This window comes from Ovis aries, chromosome 2 (assembly GCF_016772045.2).
Source record: "Ovis aries strain OAR_USU_Benz2616 breed Rambouillet chromosome 2, ARS-UI_Ramb_v3.0, whole genome shotgun sequence".
NCBI lineage: Eukaryota > Metazoa > Chordata > Mammalia > Artiodactyla > Bovidae > Ovis > Ovis aries.
The window spans coordinates 204,917,289-204,936,719 of record NC_056055.1 but is presented as its reverse complement, the minus strand read 5'-3'; the positions used below and the strand labels follow the sequence as shown (position 1 = coordinate 204,936,719).

The window sequence follows — 19,431 nt, the reverse complement described above, 5'->3', positions numbered from 1 at the left end:
GCCTGGCAGGCCAGGGGGCGGGGGGAGTCTGTGGTCGTGTGCTGTATTCAGTTGCCATATTTCATTAGACTCTTTTAATCTGAAATGTTTCCACAACTTTTGACTTTTTTGGACATGGGCATCTTAGAAGAATATCGTCCCTCTGCTCCACTGTTGTTTTTAATAGAAGGCTCCTTATGCAGTTTGATTTGAGGTCTCCTTGTAATTAAATTTAGGTTGTTAGTTTTCCTGAATAAGTCAGATTGTCCTGACTGGAGTACACATAAGTGCTGTTCCTTTCTCGGCGTTTCACAGCTCAGAGCTGCCCCTCTCTGCCTTAGGGGTGTTACGTTGGCCACTCACCCAGGGTGTTGCCCAGGTTCTCTCCTATATGATCACTGTTTTGTTCTATCCTCCCTGACAATTACTGAGCAGTCTGTGGGAAGACACTGTGAAACCTTGTACACGTCCTGCTCTTTTCTCTTTGTCAGAATTTCCACTTGGGTTTAGCATCCATTTTTGCTTTTTGTCTGATTCAGCCTGTCCTGTTACAGGTGAAAAGTGATGATTTTCCAACCCTAGAACTCTCTCCACACTTTTTTTTAAATTGTAGTAAAAACACAGAACAAAATCTAGCATCCTAGCCATTTTTAAGTGTATGGTTCAGTAGAGTATATGCACACTGCTGTGAAAAATGTGAAACTTTGTACCCATTAAACAGTAACTTCCTATTCTCTCTTCCCAGCCCCTGGTAACCACCATTTTACTTTCTGTTTCTATGAATCTGACTACCTTACACACCTCGTATAAACAGAGTCCTGCCAGTACTTGTCTTGTACCTGGCTAATTTCACTTAGCATAATGTCCTCAAAGTTCATCCATGTTGTAGTATGTGACAGGATTTCCTTCCTTTTTAAAGCTGAATAATATTTCATTGTATGGATATACCACATTTTGTTTATCCACTCATCCGTTAATCACATTTTTTTAAACAGCTTTATTGACATATATCGGAAAAGGAAATGGCAACCCACTCCAGTGTTCTTGCCTGGAGGATCTCAGGGACGGGAGAGCCTGGTAGCCTGCCGTCTATGGGGTTGCAGAGTCAGGCACGACTGAAGCAACTCAGCAGCAGCATTGACATATAATTCACATGCCATACAACTGGCACTTCCACCTAAGATCATGGCATCTGGTCCCATCACTTCATGGCAAATAGATGGGGAAACAGTGGCTGACTATTTTTCTGGGCTCCAAAATCACTGCATATGGTGACTGCAGCCATGAAATTAAAAGACACTAAACTCCTTGAAAGGAAAGTTATGACCAACCTAGACAGCATATTAAAAATCAGAGACGTTAATTTGCCAACAAAGGTCCGTCTAGTCAAGGCTATGGTTTTTCCAGTGGTCATGTATGGATGTGAGAGTTGGACTGTGAAGAAAGCTGAGCGCCAAAGAATTGATGCTTTTGAACCGTGGTGTTGGAGAAGACTCTTGAGAGTCCCTTGGACTGCAAGGAGATCCAACCAGTCCATTCTAAGGGAGATCAGTCCTGGGTGTTCATTGAAAGGACTGATGTTGAAGCTGAACCTCCAGTACTTTGGCCACCTGATGCAAAGAGCTGACTCACTGGAAAAGACCCTGATGCTGGGAGGGATTGAGGGCAGGAGGAGAAGGGGACGACCAAGGATGAGATGGCTGGATGGCATCACCGACTCAATGGACATGAGCTTGAGTGAACTCTGGGAGTTGGTGATGGACAGGGAGGCCTGGCATGCTGTGATTCATGGGGTCGCAAAGAGTCAGACACGACTGAGCGACTGAACTGCCTGACTGACCTGCCCAATGCTGTGTGTGCTTAGTCACTCAGTTGTGTCTGGCCCTTTGTGACCCCATGGACTGTAGCCTTCCAGGCTCCTCTGTCCATGGGGATTCTCTAGGCAAGAATACTCGAGTGGGTTGCCATGTCCTCCAGGGGGATCTTCCCAACCGAGGGATTGAACCCAGGTCTCCCGAATTGCAGGCAGATTCTTTATCATCTGAGCCACCAGGGAAACCCAAGAACACTAGAGTGAGTGGCCTATCCCTTCTGCTGTAAGCAGAAAACTATCTTTTATTCCCTATTTACATATGTATTCACTGTCAGAATGGATTCATACTTTTTCTGTGGTTTATAATCACTACTGTGCTTAATCATTTTGGTTCTCAAATTGTCCCCATGTTGACCAGTGGGAGCAGTTTCAGGCTGATGTCTAAATCTTCGTAGTATCAATATTTTAAAATTTTCAAACCATTTAGACCTACAAAAAAAGCTTGCAAAAATACTAGCAAATATTCTCATATTTTCCCACCTAGATTTCAAAAAATGTTACCATGTTTGCCTTATTCTGTGTTTGTGGTATATGTAATTTCTTGTGAACTGAAATTATTCTGAGACTTAAGAAGCAGACATAATGCCCTTCACCCCTAAAAATGTTAGCATCTGTTTCCTAAAAAGGACATCTTTTTACATAATCACAATTTAGTGATCAAAATTGGAAATTAAACATTACCTTACTACTGTTATCCAATCCGTAGATCTTATTCATATTCTTTCAGTTGTTATAAAAAGAGTAGTGTTATAAATTATAGAATGTATTTTATAACAAGAGAAAACGATTATTTTCCTAGACCAATCCAGGATCCAATCCAGGATCACACTGTGTTTGTTGTCACGTCTCTTTAGCCTCTTAATCTGGGACAGTTCCTCAATCTTTGCCTTCCATTGTTGTGGCTGTGTGTGTGTGTGTGTGTGTGTGTGTGTGTGTGTGTGTGTGTGTCGTTTATTTTGTAGAATATTCCTCGAGTTGAGTCTATCTGACGCTGTCTCATAGACTCGGGTTATGCATTTTGTCAGGACTAGCAGCACAGGAAGGACATTGTGTGTTCTTAGTAAACCACCCCAGGGGGCACACAGTGCCTCTTTTGCCCCGTTGCTTACGATGTTATTAACTTCAGTCACTTGGTTAAGGTGGTTTATTCACTATCCAATTACTATTCTGTTTTTTCCTTTGTGATGAATGATTATCATGTGGAAAAATATTTTGAAACTGTGAGAATGGGTTGTTCCTGATGATCAAAGTTTCACCCACTAACTCAGCATTCCTTGATAATTGCTGCATGAAGCCTGTTACTGTGGTTGAAACGTCTGTTACTATGGTTGTTGCCAGATGATAGATCTGTTTCGTCATTCCTTCTGCGTTTACTAGCTGGCGTTCTGCTGTACAGAAAAGCTTTGTCTTGTCCTCACTTTTACTCACTTGTTGATATGTATCATTGTGGACTCATGGAATCCTATTTTATTCTTCCTAATACTTTGGGATAAATCAGTTGGGGAATCTGTCAATTCCAAGCAAATCACAGATTCACAGCAGCCAATTCTGAACACAGACACCCTTAGGGATTCAGACTATTTAGTCTTCTCTTTTTCAACTCACTAAAATTTAATTGTGTTTAATCATTAAAAAAGTGAGTAAATTTTACCGCTGAACACAGAAAAGCTGAGATACTGGGAGCACTGCTATTTGCCTGTAATCCTTGAGGCTTAGTGGGGGGAAAATAGAGAGGAAAAGCTTTCAGCAAAAAGCTACAACAAAATTAAGCCTTAGAATTTTAATAAAATTCTTAACAATTTTAAAATTTACTCATTAAGTACCCCCCACTTCATTAGTCATTAGTGAAGTGAGGTGAGTCGCTCAGTCATGTCTGACTCTTTGCAACCCCATGGACTATATATAGTCCATGGAATTCTCCAGGCCAGAATACTGGAGTGGGTAGCCATTCCCTTCTCCAGGGGATCTTCTCAATCCAGGGATTGAACCCAGGTCTCCCACATTGCAGGTGAGTTCTTTACTAGCTGATCCACCTTAAGGAAATGCAAACTAAAACCAAAAATGCAATAATACCATCACCCACCTATCAGAACAGCTTAAATAAAAACTGAAAACCGCTCATGCTAACAAGGATATGGAAGAGCTTGGACACTGCTTGTGGGAGTGTAAATTATTACCACCATTTGGAAAACTGGCGGTTTCTGCTAAAACTGAAATACACGCACCACAAGATGCATGTACCTTTCCACTCCAAGTACATTTCCAACAGAAGTGCATTCCCCTGTTGGCTGAAATGGATGCAAAAGGATGTTTTGACAGCACTGTTGCTAACAGCCCCAAATGGTATTTATTTTATCTGGGATGCTGGGTGAGGGGTTGGGTAAGGGTGGTGTGAGTAGTGCCTGGAAGGGTGCCAGCTTCTAAGGAGTGGTCATGCTCTGTTTCTTGATGTCGGTATTTTTATGGTTGCTTTTACTGTATAAAAATTCGTTATTTAGGCTCTTTTCCTCTATACATGTGTGCATGCTAAGTCGCTGTGGTCATGTCTGACTCTGTGCCACCCACAGCCCAGCAGGCTCCTCTGTCCAAGGGATTCACCAGGCAAGAATACTGGAGTGGGTTGCCGTGCCCTCCTCCAGGGGATCTTCCCAACCTAGGGAATCGAACCCACGTCTCTTATGCCTTCTGCACTGGCAGGTGGATTCTTTCCCGCTAGTGCCGCCTGACTCACTCATTCACCCTCTAGTTGTTGTCCTCTTAAGAATCTCTGTAGGCAAGAAAAGTGCCCAAGAAAAGCCCCCATGAAAATAACGTAATTAAGACCTTCATTTCCCATTGTGACAGATAAATATAAAACCATGCCACATTTGTAGAGTGTTGTACGATTTTTGTATGCTCATCAGAACCTCTCAACAGCTGTTTGAGGGAGTTTAGGTGTTAATGAAATGATCACATATCCTGCTTGACACTGTTCTTCAAATTTAATTATTAATAGCCTCCCCCCACCCCACCCCACTTCCTCTCAAGTATCCTGGTTTAATAATAAATTATATGATCTTTACAAATGAAGCAAGGGGACCCAAGGTTAAATGACTTGCTCATTATTACTTATTAGTAGGTAGTACACCCAGGACTCAGAGCCAGAATTTTGTGTGGGCATCACTGACACTACCTTGGGGTTCCCAGAAACAGAACTGGATACACAAGGCTGCCTTTCGCTCTGTCCGGATCCCTGAGGCTTGGGATTCCCACAGCCCAGGCTCCAGCCCCCTCATCTGTGTGAAGTGATCGCCATGATTTTAAGAGAGGGTTGCTTTACCCTCATGAGTTGGATTGCCTTCCGTCCTCTGTCCACTGCGTCTCTGGTCTCATGTGTAATCTTCAGATTGTCCCCTGGGTCTCAGCCCTGCTTTCTGGACCCCCTGGCCTTCTGAGATGACCCACTGTCTATGCCACTGAACAGTCTTTCACTAGTCCCAGCCTTCAGCATAAATGTATTATTCTTGACTATCTGCCCATTACTTGTAAATTATCCATATGTGCAATTTTCCATTCTCCACAAGGAGAGTTGGTTAACAGGGAAGTTGTATCTGAGACATAATTCACTCCATAATATATTTATCAAAAGTTTGTAAAGTACACATGGAAAAGACAAAACAACTGTAAATGAAAATGACAACTGCTGAGTGACAGGATTAGGGAATTGTTTTCCCCCCTACATCTAGTATTTTAAGATTACTTTGATAATAAATATGTATTCCAAGCACTAAGTTTTCAAGTGTAGGAACAAAGGTCACTTTTAACCTTGAGCCTTATCTGAGTCTTCTATTACTTCCTGCCTTTTCACTTTTAATCAAGTCCTTCTCAGAGCAACATGCAATTAGCTTTTCAAAATTATCCTCAAGGAGACATAATCGATGTTTATTCTTGTCAGTTGTCTTAAATTTGATTCAAAAGAAGCAGCATCTACTTTAAAATCATAAGTGTGGTACAATGATGTGATTTTTTAAAAATCTGGGACTCTTCAATGTGTTTTTTTTTTTCTTTTTTACTAGCTCCCAACAGTGGTAACCAAGACATGTCAGCCTGGTTCAGTCTATTTGCAGACTTGGATCCACTTTCAAACCCAGATGCTATCGGACACTCAGATGATGAACTTCTTAATGCTTGACTGAAGTTACGATGCCACTTCAGTGGCCTTGAGACACCAGTTTTGCAACTTACTGCCTTAGTGGAAAGGAGTTTATGTTGTCACTCACATACAAAGACAGTGTGTTTGCAAAGTTAACCATTGACAGCCAACTTTAGACAGATGGTAAGGACCAACCACATTTTTATACATTAAGTGTCTATTTAATATCTTGGATTTGCAGCAGTTGGTAATATATGGAAAACTTTAGAAACTATTGAGTCTGAAATTGATACCAAAACTTAAAATAACAGTTAGGGATAACTGTCAGTAGGGATTGGGTTTATTTGTTTGGAAAGCCTTTTATGTATGAGTTGCCTTGCTGGCTGTGAGATTTCTATATGTAGATAAAGGATAGCATGTAAACTGGGTTGTGGTTTGGGGTTGGTTTTTAAATAAAACACTGGCAGGGGGAATTTTCTGTTGTGGAATATAGCACTAGAAACAAGACTAGTTTTGTCTTTAGAAAGGTAGAATAAGATTTGAGAACTCAGTTTTCTTTGATGAAATCACAAAGAAACTTGGTACTTGTTCTCTCCACTTGGAGGCTAAATGTAGTTCTCAGTTCTTTTTCTTCATACAAAATCATGGACACCCTCCAATTTCATTATTGAATTTTCTGAGAAAGTAGCAGGACGAGATATTTGCTAAGTCCACCCTCTGTAGAAACAGAAAATTCTCTTCCCATCTTATAAACCACGGGACTGTCCAACAGTATTTCAGACATTGTATTTCACTTTGTCTTCAGGCCTAAGTCTTCACACATTGCTATCACAATGCACTGTATTCACATGCTGCCTGAAAGAAGCCAAGGGGAGGATACTCCTTGGGCAACTGGCAGTCGTATTCCTGCAATTACCTGGAAACGTCTACTTGAATGAGGGAAAAATCTAATTAACCCTCAAAGAGATGTGCAATACTTACCCAGTATTTCTTAACATGATTTAACCCAGAATACTTTCTGGCAAAGTTACAGAAAGCTCTATACCATCAGTAAAGCAGTCTTTCATTTTTTCACTTTTCTGTGGGTGGCATCAGCTGAGGTTCTGTTTGATTACTAAGGACAAACTTACCCTTGGAAGGTTTAGAGTCTTAAGTATCAGAAGGCAGGTGCTTTAATGAAAGTTGAAGTATATGCTGATATAAGCACAGCCATTGTAGACACAGTCACTCTATGTCCTCTTCTTTCTTCCTGCCCAGCCTTAGTTCCGAGGCAGTTCACCCGGTATCCTGTTTCATCGTGGTCCAGTCCATTGTATCTGTATAAACGACCATTTTCACAAACATGTTCACAGCAGATTTCACTATACTCCTAGTTCCAAGCAAGCTTAACTATTACTTACAGGAGAATTGCTTGTAATCTCTGAGTCACTATATATAGAAAAAACATTTTCTTAGGAATGGACTAGGGCAGGTAAATCACAGTCCACTTCCCATCCATAGCAGTCTGGCCTAACTACGATCTGAACTGCCCATAGGCTCTTTGGAAAACCACAACTGTGGTCAAGTAGTGGGTAGGCTAGAGAGACCTTAACTGAGGGTCAGAAATATGGACTTAAAAGATTCTGTAAAACTTTCCTTAAAATATTTTCACGTGCTTATTCCTATTTCTTTATTTGGTTTAACCCTTAAGAAGCATTTTGTAGCTCTCCCTTTTTATTCAGTGAAATTCACCACAGTATAGTACACTGTTCCACCAAAACTCCATCACCAGGGGTCATGATTATGAATCACAATCTAAAGTCTGTATCTATGGTCACTCTGAGCTCTCAACTTTGGGAGTACCTCAGAAAATGTTAATTGTCTTGAGTTTTGCCATTTTTCTCATTAATTTTCACTAATGCATTAGTTAAAAACTACTCGTATAGCTCCCTCACATCCATGCAGAGCAGTCCTTGTTATGGTGTAAACAAAGACACTCAGTGCAGAGGAAAACCACTAGTCTCACTAGACCTAAATCCCTGAGAGTGGATGTAGGGGGGATACTGCCCCCCAGTTTTCCAAGAGCAAATGTTATAAAAAAAAACAGAAACATATCAGAACTTTTATTATTCAGTTCTTAGTTTCTCTAACATTTTTGCTTTCAACAGAGTATCCATTTCCTCATTTAACCCGAAAGCAACACTGCCTTAGAAAGTCCAGTTATAACTTCAGCAAGTCTAATGACTCCATTTTTGAAGTGCACATTTAAAACTTTATTTTTTCTCAAGGTTAGTTATTTGAAGCTCAGTCATTAATTTAAGAGCCAGAAACAGAAATTTGTCTATATTACACCTAAAATAGGTGTAATAGCAAACCAAGCACATATTCAGTAGGGAGTGAAAGGAAGGACAGGATAAACACAGAACAGAAAGGTGATTAGTTGCTATTTGGTTAAATCTAGAACCACCATTCAATAAATAAATGAATTAACCTTAACCAAGGGTGAGCTGAGAACTCTTATCAAAATAAATGAATGCTTTTATATATTAAGTGGGGGAGATAGCTATCTTATACTTTTTAGTACCAGACAAAAATACATTTAAACTTAGAAAAGCCCCCAGAAGAACTAAAATTTGCCTAATCTTTCTTCAACCAACTTTAGGGCAGATTAAGATCAAATTGGTGTGACTTTGTATTTTTTGAAATTTTTCAGTAATTGTAAAACATAACTCTGATATGATTAGAAACAACCTGTTTTAACAAAACAGGTTTCAGTATTTGCACAATGAAAAAGTTTGTATTTCAGACCATCTGAAAATGTAAAGGTCTTAACTGTGTATCAACAAAGGAAGTTTGAATGTGCTATTTTTCTGAGCCTCTTTTATTAATAATAAAATTATAAGATGGCATAAAAAAGTTTATTTTCTAAAGTGTTCAATACAAATGTAGTTATTGTTTCCCTATTCAAAAACTTTGGTTTTACCTCAGGACCATAAGAAGATAGATTGAATGATATAGATACCACAGAATGAAAATAAAACCAGGGCAATTAATATCCTTGTGAGACTGATTCTGTTTCATGCAGGAGGGACTTTGTAAGATATGGGAAATAACAGAATGTGTGTTCTTTGTGTAAATACTGTTAGTAACAAAATACAGAATACTAAACAGCAAAATTCTGAGCCTGGATGCAATAACCAGTGAAATATAAGCCATATTACTTAACTTGATTTGCTGACAGGAAGAACAGAAAGCCAGGGTTAATTGATCCAGTTACTTCTATCTTCCACAGCACTGGCAGGGCCCTGCATTTCCTTACCTTGAGCAGTGAAACAGACCCAGAATCTTGGGATGTAGACATTAAACTGGGAAACTTTAACTTTACATTAAACTTTAACATATTAACCAATTCAGCAGTATTGAAAGTAATGCATTTAAAACACACAACAATAAGGGTTCGTTTAAATACACCAAAGAAGACCTTCAGAGCAGGATGGGAAGAGAAATGCTTAATGTTAGGATGGGTCACAGTCTATCTTCTCCCATGTTTTATGTGCAACTTAAAAGAAGACTAAAGAGCTCCCTGATGGCTCAGTGGGTAAAGGATCCTCCTGAAATGCAGGAGACACAGGAAACGTGAGTTTGACACCTAGGTCGGGAGGATCTCCTGGAGGAGGGCATGGCATCCCACTCCAGTATTCTTGTCTGGAGAATCCCCATGGACAGAGGAGCCTGGTGGGCTCCAGTCCATTGCATCGCAAAGAGTCGGACATAACTGAGTGACTAAGCACGCACACACACAGAGTTCATTAAGAACTGTCCTTGGCATCTAAATTCAAGACATGGGTCTCTCCTCAGTGGTGTAAATAAAACCAATCAACATCCAAAAACTAAGTACAAACTGGAGATAAAGGTGAGGTGAGTGTTAACAGGTAAGATTTTGAAGGGCGTGTTACTACCTTTAAAAAAAGTTTCTTCATCCCATTTCAAAATAATGTTGTCATTTAAAAAGTATGGAAAAGTAGACGACCAAGAAATCCTCCACAGCCTGACCATCTAGGGGTAACTCCTGTTAATGTTACACAGGAACTAAACTGTCAAGTGGGTGATTTTACTGTCTGTCTGAAATGGGCATGCAAAGTAACAGACTAAAAATTACTTTTCTAAGTCTTTACCTCAAAAAGTCACATTAAAAAAAAATTCACCAAAAAATGTGATTGAAAGCCCCACTTTTTGCCTCTCCAAAAAAGATAGTGAAAGTCACTCAGTCGTTTCTCTTTGAGACCTCATGGACTATAGCCTGCCAGGCTTCTGTGTCCATGGGATTCTCCAGCAAGAATACTGGAGTGGGTAGCCATTCCCTTCTCCAGAGAATCTTCCCAACCCAGGGATCAAACCTGGGTGTCCTGCGTTATAGGCAGATTCTTTACCAACTGAGCCACCGGGGAAGCCCCTAAAAGATATGCTTCTCAAATTGAAGAAAATATTTCTTTTGAATTTCTGCAGCTGTAGCAACATTAAAAACCAGAGCTTGAGGATTTTTGTCACCAACTTGCTTGGTCAGGAACTGGTGTTTAACCAGCTTACTTTCTCTTTGCCCTCTGAACCAAACTGCCAGCAGCTGAACCAATGAATACCACAAAGAACAAATGAGGCAATGACCTAAGGGCACATAATCTGCAGTGATACCGGACACTTTTATTTTATTAATGTCACTGTTACAGGAGAAGTAGCAGTGAGGCTTTGTGGTTAAGTCTAAGTTGTGGAGTCAGACTTGGTTCAAAGCCAGATTTTGACATTTCTCAGGTATATGACCATGGATAAGTTACTTAATCTAATTCTGATCTTGTGATTTATAAGATAGCAACTAGCAGTATCTGGCTTCCTAGGGTTCTGTAAGCACTAAGCCTGGCATGTGGAAAGCTATCAGAAAGTGTTACCCACCTTTATTATGATTTCAGCTAAACACCCTGGACTGTATTATACTTTACAAGGTAAAATGAATTTCATGGGATCATTTTCCCTGATCAACAACTTGTGGCTTTTCTAAGGAATGAATAAACTTACCTAACAGAAAGGAGAAGATAACATGTGTTTGCTTCCAGTTTTGTTATTTTCATACTCACTGGCCATCTAACTGACTAGCACTGTCATCAGCATTTCCTGAAATAACACAAGAAAACTGAAGTTCAAAAAGGTGACTTTTTTGCTTAAGATCCCATGACCATTAAGCTGCAGAGCCAGAACTAGTTCCCAAATTGTGGCCCTAAATCTTGGGCTTTTCCTGGATCTCCTCTGAATGATCCCCATGATCTCAAAAATAACTGCTGAAGGCATGGAAATGAGATGAATGGTCATACTCCTGGTTTTTTGGCCATCAAAGCTCCATGACAGAAAGTGAAAGTCGCTCAGTCATATCTGGCTTTTTGCGACACCATGGCCTATACGTCCATGGAATTCTCCAGGATAGAATACTGGAGTGGGTAGCCTTTCCCTTCTCCAAGGGATCTTCCCAACCCAGAGTTCGAACCCAGGTCTCCTACATTGCAGGTGGATTCTTTACCAGCTGAGCCATAAGGGAAGTCCAAGAATACTGGAGTGGGTAGCCTATCCCTTCTCCAGTGGATCTTCCTGACCCAGGAATCAAACTGGGGTCTCCTGCGATGTAGGCGGATGCTTTACCAACTGAGCTACTAGGGAAGCCCTGAGCTCCATGATAGTCTTCTCCAAAACATAATGATGTAGTATGATGCATCCATACTCCTGTGTAAAATCAAACAAAGAGTATATGGAGTTAAACTCTCCACGTGAAGAAGATGCAAACCACTGAAGAGAAATTTTTAAATAAAACCAGCAATTTGGAGATAGTTACTAAAAGGAAGTAGAAACAGTATCCTTAAAGACTGCAGTCTCCCTGTTAAGATAGCAGACCAACCCCAAAACACATATATACAAAAGTTGTATCTACAACAGTATTTTTCAAATCATTTTTGATGACAGCTCACAATAAGAAATATATTTTACTTTACAACCTAGTACATATGTATCCCTGTGGCTACTAAGGGCTTCCCTGGTGGCTCAGCTGGTTAAGAATCTGCTCGCAATGCGGGAGACCTGAGTTTGATCCCTTGGTCAAATCCCTTCCCAATTCTTGGATTGGGAAGATCCCTTGGAGAAAGGAATGACTACCCACTCCAGTATTCTGGCCTGGAGAATTCCATGGACTATATATTCAAGGGGTCGCAAAGAGTTTGACAGGACTGAGTGACTTTCACTTTCAAGGCTAGCAAAAGCTTTACATACAAATACTATTCTCCTCATGTCTGAATATACTTATGTTTTTTGTTATACTTCATTTTAAAAAAATGTTAGCTAGACCTATATAATTCATTTCAAGACCCAAACAGTTTGAAAACACTGAACTAAAGAGATACAAAGGTTATTTATATTACATCATCAGTCAGTTGTGTCTAACTCTTTACAACCCCATGGACTGGAGCCTGGCAGGCTTCTCTGTTCATGGAATTTTCCAGGCAAAAATACTGGAGTGGGTTGCCATTTCCTACTCAAGGGGATCTTCCTGAACCAGGGAACAAACCCACGTCTCGAGTCTCATACATTGGCAGGTGGATTCTTTTACCACTGCACCACCTGTGAAGTCACCTATATTATCCTGCCATGTTCTAATGGAAGTGAAAGTGTTGGTTGCTCAGTCATGTCCGACTCTTTGCAACCCCATGGACTGTGGCCCACCAAGCTCCTCTGTCCATGGAATTCTCCAAGCAAGAGTACTACAGTGGGTTGCCATTTCTTCCTCCAAGGGAACTTTCTGACCCAGGGATCAAACCTGGGTTTCCTGCATTGCAGGCAGATTCTTTTACTGTCTGAGCCATCAGGGAAGCCCATTCTAATAGAGGTCTAAAATAAAGATATTTAAAAAGCAAACAATCTTAGTAAGGGAAAAAATGATAAACATTAGCAGGGAACTCCTAGGAAGGGATGCTAAGTATTTCACAACCAAGAAATTAAAAGAAATTAAAAGAAATTAAAGGGAAAGAATCATTATAGACCTAAAAACTTTTTGGGGAAGGGGGTATATTTAATATTAATGAATCAAAGCAAAAAAATCAAACAGAGAAAGTTAGGCACACCCAACTTATGATCTAATTTTCTCCTCTCAACCTCTCTAAAGGTGGAAGGAAAAGACAGCAAAAAGAAAAATGGAAGAAAATGTTACACCAGTTTGAGAGATTCTCTTCATATTTGATGCTATGTTACATTATGTATTTATATGTGTGTGTGTGTATGTATATATACACATACACATATATATCCAAATTATGGTTAACTTTTTCCCCCCAGAAATAATTTTTAGAATTCCTTACAAAGTAATTTGGCAACCACTTTTTATGACAGGCAGCCATGGTGACACTTATTACACTTAAAAGGTGACCCTGCTTTCTAAGAGATTATACTGCATACAATCTTCATACAGACTAAACCCCTCAGCCTAAACAACTGCCTTGCATCTATAAACCGTTGTCACAAAGGAAGAATATACCTGGCTTAGCAAGAATGAATTACCAAAAGGCAAAAAACTCCTTTATGTGTAATTTAGAATGAAATTAAGTGACTGCCCCCAGCTAAATCTCTTAACCTGTAAAGTACTGAATTTAAACAGGTACATCGTTCAGTGCGCTTGCTGATACTTTCATGTCTGCTTAGCACGTACCACAAACACCAGGCGCTCTCAGTTCCAGAGGAAGGTGAGGAGGAGGTAGCAAGGAAATAAGGAAGAACAACTGAGAATATTATATATCCTGCTACTTAACACAAATTCATTATTCTACCTGTGAAAAAGAATATACTAAACTTTTTTCAAGCCAGAAATATCTGAAAAGAAATTTGCATTTGAGGCAATATTCATAAAAGTACACAGAAAAAAAACTCTCAAGAAGAACAAACTTTATTTTTAACATAAAAGTTCTATTTTCTTGTGAGGCAGCAACAAGTGTTCAGATATAGGGAATACATAAGTACACAGTAACAATATTTATCACCATCAGAAATGCAGTTTTTTGGGAGAATTTTGTTAGAAAAACAAAACTTTTAAAATTGCATTTGAAAAAGATTTACACAGCTTTAACAGGGATGAAAAATAAAGACTTTTAAAAAACATAAATTATATCCATCAACAGGATTGTATAAACAAAATATTGTTCAGGGCTTATCTGGTTATCCCTAATTTAGGAAGAGTAAAACTTAAACCTTAAAGTGCGACATTAAGTATTTTAGCTTTTTTAAATGCAGATTCAGCACTTCCACCGATCTAGTCTTGAAACATCAAAATTCTAAGCATTAATGAATGAATCTTCAGAGTAGTATTTAATAAATTCAGTAGTGGCGATTTTTCTTTTACTTCCTTTAACAAAAGAAAATTCTGACAATCCAGTCCTAATCATGGACACAGAGGAGGCTATAAATTCTGTTATTTTTTTAAATACCTTTTCCCAGTAAAAGCCAACCATTAGAAAAAAAAAGGGGGGTGGGGGGTGGGGGGCTTCCTTGTTGCCAGTTATTCCACAGTTAGCAGTAGCACCTTCTAAAAGGCTGATTTGGCTTGTCACAAATATCAGAAATAGTTTAAATAAAATGAACCTAATTAAAAAATAATTTTGGCATCCATGCTCACCATATTAATCAAAGAATAACTGTTCACAAAAGCCATGACAACTTAAGATCTAAATTTGACAAGTAATACAGACTTGGTCATGATCAGAAACAGTAAATGTATATTTTTATCACAGCAAGGAAGAAACTGTTTAAGAGTAAAAATAACAACACTGACAAAGTTAATAACCAGAGAATAGCTTCCTTTTGCTGAAATATACAAGCCACCTGTTTCTTTTACCGCAATGGAAGTAAATTTATTCAAAATTTTAAAAAAATTTAAATGGTATTTCCATTGAAGCTATTCTGATTTACTTACCTTCTGTACAGTTTTCTACAGAATAACAAGATAATTATGGAATGTAATTTTAGAAAACAATATTATGCATTCTATTAAGAGTAGACCCATTTAAAAAAAAAGTCAACCACCTGTGCACCAAGGTTAAATAAAAGCTAAATGGACTACAATCAATATTTTTTCAAGACGGCGTAAAGCTCATAAACTTAAAATTTAGCCCTTTGGCACTGGCAGTTAAGAGTTTTTTTTATACCTTGTACCTTTTTTCCTTCCTTCATACCTCAGGCTCTATTTCTCCCAAACACGAGGGCTATGTCTGGTTGCCATATAATTCATTTACCTGCAAATTCACATTCTCCTTACAGCCAAACATTAAAAGTTCCACCTATAAGATTATGAAAATGACAGTATCTTAAAACTGTCTCCCATTCTGATTTTAAATTACTTTAGATTAAGGATATATGAATACTCTACAGAGAGATGTTAGACAAATGTGCACAACAGAGTAAGAAGAAAAACTTTACAAAGTGGCATTTTAGTAAAACACCCCTGTGACCACGTCCAGACGGCAAAAGAAGTAAGTCTGAGGCAAGGAAAAGAACAGAGATTTAATAGAATTCAGGTAATCCAAAAACTGATTGGGGATTTTTCTGAAACCTTACTTTTAACTTCCAACCTTCAACACCAGCTCACCTGATTTGTTTTGCCCTTCTTCTGTACTTCTGACAGAGCAGTTCTCAGTGGTGAAATAGTAAAGTCAAATGATCAAGGTTCTCAAAAACCACCCCACCAGAGAACATTTAGACCTTGAATAACTGAGCTTTTCCAATTTAGAAGCCACAATGTACTAATTCCAGCTAAATCAGTTTTGGGTGGAAAAAGTACTAAAATTCATCAGGCCTACCAACTGAAACCTGAGACTATTCAAATGTTGAGTTTACCTAATTTGCCTAAATCCATCTCCATTTTTAACAGGGCATATTTTTAATTACTTAGATGTTTTAAAGGTACTTAAATATAAGAAGTCCTTTCAGAAGATTTATTGCTACCACTAGGTTTTCTTTGATGGGATATATCTGGACGAACTGACATATTAACCTTCTAAACTGAATCCCTTTTACAGTATTTAAATGTTCTCCTCCTATAATGTGTATAGGAACATTAAATTATTGCATCGTAAGGTAGTTCATGAAGATCTTAGAAGGATGCTTTCTATCAGCAATGCTGTGACTTTTTAAGCAGCGCTGCTCCTGATACCACATGTCCAGACACGAAGTCTGCTCTCATGCGATTCCGGCAGTGCTTGTGTTAAGATCGGCCTAAATCCCAAATTCTTCAAAGGCGCCTGCTGTTTATGCTCCAGAGCCCTTCTGGCCTGTTTTTCCCCCTCTGTGTGGAATGTTGGAGCAAAAACTAGCAAAATCTGTAGGCAACATATCTCAGTGCCAGCCACCACAAAGGAAACGTCAGTCTCAAGATTCTGTGACTAAGGGTTGCTATTCAATGGATCACACTCCTGGCAAACTACTAACCCAGACCAAATCCACAAGACGACAACATCACAAAAGCAGAGGAGGAAATCCATGCACAGCCATTTCCAGGATCTCTTGGGGCTATGATACAGTGACGGTTAAAGGCAGAATGACACCCGCGGGACAGAAGGGCATTCCTGTGATAAATACTGCGCAGAAAATCCAAGGGGCTCCTTACTCCTAGCTAGCAGTCGACACTGGGCAGTAGTTTCCTTTCGGCTCACTGACTTTTAAACCAAGTTCCAGTGATGGGTGAGAACATATTAAAGCACTTGTCTCCAGATTATAATTTTTCTGACAACGTGGTGAAATGTGTACAGGAGTAGTGAAGAAAACAGCAGTTTTACAAATATTTCACCCAAAGCACAAACTTCTGACATCAGAAAACATAAGTCACATAATGTACTCATATTGCTTTTTATCTTTTTTATATATATACTTGGTTCAAGGTATTATTAACCTATCAATTCTTGTTTGGGAGAAGAACACAGTCATGAGATTAAGATTGCTAGGAAAATGTCAACAATCCCTTTGGTCCCAAAGCTGAAAACAGCTGAGAAAAGCACACATCTAGAAAGGGAAACAAGAAACAGAGGCCACCAAAGAACATCCTGTTTGCTACGTTTCCAGAAAATGTAACATTGGTATAAAATAGTCATTTTCATAGAAAAGATGGTTCTTGCAGCATCATTCACGTCTCCCTTCAGGAATCATGTTTGCAGGGATCAGTTTTTTGTTTTTGTTTTTTCAAAAAAGTCTAATTTGAGAACAAAAAACGTGATATTGGCCCTTCAAAAGGAAAGAATGATACCTTTTTCTTGTTTCAACTGGTGCTTTAAGCAAAAGCAGGCTCGGCGCTGAGGGCCGGCCTCCAGAGGGGCCGCTCCCTTCCAGCAGCCACGCCACGCCGCATCAGTGTGGAAGAGCTGGGGCACGTCACAGCCAACCAGGAGCCACGATGCCATCGCTGCCAAGGGGTCGAGGAGGTTCTCAGTTGCCCAGAACTACAGCCTCGCAGCACTGGGACCTATCCTTCTGCTTCCTCAATGGGTTCTGGCGTGGGGAGGAGAGAGGCTGGGGGCAGGACTGTACTCGTTCCTCGAGAGACTCGATCTTGCTCTGTGTTTGTAGACAGGGAGGCCACAGCGATGGGCTGCAGCAGAGTGGTGGTCATGCCAGTGGTGACGGTCAGGCTATGGCCAGAGCCCTTGAGGGTAAGATCTGGTGTGGGGAGGAGTGGCTTCAGGATGCTGACGAGGCAGAAGGCAGAGCCGCTCTTAGGAATGAAATTCACCTTGTTTTTGTCAGGACAGTAAAAGGCCGGGATTTCGTGAAGTTGTTTTGGCCTAGACACAGAATAAATAACCCAAGACTTTTAAGTCACGAAACACCAGAAGTAAGTTTTTTTCTTTAAAAACAACAACAACTTATAGACACAAAAAAGGAAAACAAAACTCAAGCTATGTCTAAGGCTCCAAATGCCATCAACCAAAGGACACATGATTTGAATTATGCATCTCAGAATGCTGGAAGGACATGAGTTTACTGTTGATTTCAGCTCCCTGGAGAGCCCAGGCTCCAAACAGGATGCTTAGGCATCTCAGTGAAGCTCTAAGACAGCCAATGTGAATAAAGAATTTCCTAAAGCAAAAGATATTCCAGCTGTTTAAAGACAAAAATATGTCCCACTATGATTGTTCCAAAGTCTGTACTATTTTGAAGGGCAAAGGCAAGGAAATGAATGACCCAAGATGTCTATTTTTGCTGAGCTTTGCCACTGCGTGACTAAACCTTGCTGGGCTTGGCTTCTCCAAGCATGCTTAAAAATCTCTTTGAAACAGTTCTGAGTTAACAGCCATAATGATTTCCTGAATAGCATAATGTAAATGTAAAATCAAGGTAAAACTAATGATAGTCCTCTGTTCTAAAGGTTTTATTGAAACCAAATCCTTCCCTCTCCTCAGGAGCTCTTGACAATTAACCCAAATGGCTGGAAAAGGATACAAGTGTTAGTGGTATTCCCTGAAAGTAAAAATACAAAATTTAAACTGTTAAAGTAACATGGAAGTGACACAAAATTAAGAAGAAACTCAAATGGAAGAAACTAAATAAATCAAGATTCAGGTGGGAAAAGGTAGTATGATCATACGATGAAAGTATGGTTCTCATCTCTCCTAATAAAAAATAAATAAAAACCCAAGTGTGCCAAGTCTGCACTAGATTCTGGAAACCTAAAGATAAAGTGACATACATGGAGACATACTAAATATGTAGTTCTTGGGACGAGAGAGGTATAAGGGACAGACTCTACTCCAGTATTATCAGTCTCCCTTATAATTTTTAATGTGTTTTTAAAACATAATTCAGAGAAGCTATGAATCAAAGGCTTTAACAAACTGCCAGAGATGTCCACAGCAAAAAAAGGTTAAAAACTCGCACAAGCATGTCTGAGAGATGTGATAAAAATGGTCTGTAAAGTGTTTAGAGGTAGAACAAGCGAGTAAATAACCTCTGGCACAAAGAAAGAGGGGGAGTTTGGTAGGAAGATAACTTCCAGAGGAAGGAACATCTGAGCTGGGTTTTAAAGAATGAATAAACAACAAACCTGGGGAGCAGGTGCAAAAAAAAAAAAAAAATGTTCCACATAGGCAGTGCTTTGGGTAGGCATATTTTATTAATAGTGAATACTACCCATGGATAGCTTTGGCAAGAATAATTTAAGAAGAAAGAAATTACATCACTTAAATTTGTTTTACTTGTGTGTTGCTATTCTTGGACACTTTAGATGGTGAGTACTTTTAGGGTCACGTGTATTTGGATATACCGTAAGAAGGGCATACACCTCTCTTTTTACTGACAAAATGGTTTTCAATTCCTTAAAGCAGATAGGAACTTGATATTATGTTTGTATAATTAAATAATGCTTACATTTTTTTTTTCAAAGAATTAGTAGATAACTTTCATTCTT

General features: G+C 39.3%; 2 protein-coding genes across 4 annotated transcripts in view; one reads left to right on the top strand and one right to left on the bottom strand.

The window, feature by feature from the left end:
* Positions 1–9,016, top strand: part of ICA1L (islet cell autoantigen 1 like) — a 60,330-nt gene extending 51,314 nt beyond the window's left edge. For both annotated transcript variants that reach the window (XM_027965101.3, XM_042244966.2), the window contains exon 13: positions 5,908–9,016. In XM_027965101.3, coding sequence (XP_027820902.1) covers positions 5,908–6,023 — 116 coding nt within the window. In that variant the 3' untranslated portion in view covers positions 6,024–9,016. The remainder of the gene's footprint in view (positions 1–5,907) is intronic.
* FAM117B (family with sequence similarity 117 member B) overlaps positions 5,783–19,431 on the bottom strand; it is a 79,432-nt gene continuing 65,783 nt past the window's right edge. The window contains exon 8 of one of the 2 annotated variants that reach the window (XM_042244965.2): positions 5,783–7,300. In XM_042244965.2, the coding sequence (XP_042100899.1) occupies positions 7,141–7,300 (160 nt within the window). In that variant the 3' untranslated portion in view covers positions 5,783–7,140. Of the gene's footprint in view, positions 7,301–13,911; positions 17,810–19,431 lie in introns of those variants that run through there. The other variant, XM_042244963.2, reaches the window with a different exon arrangement.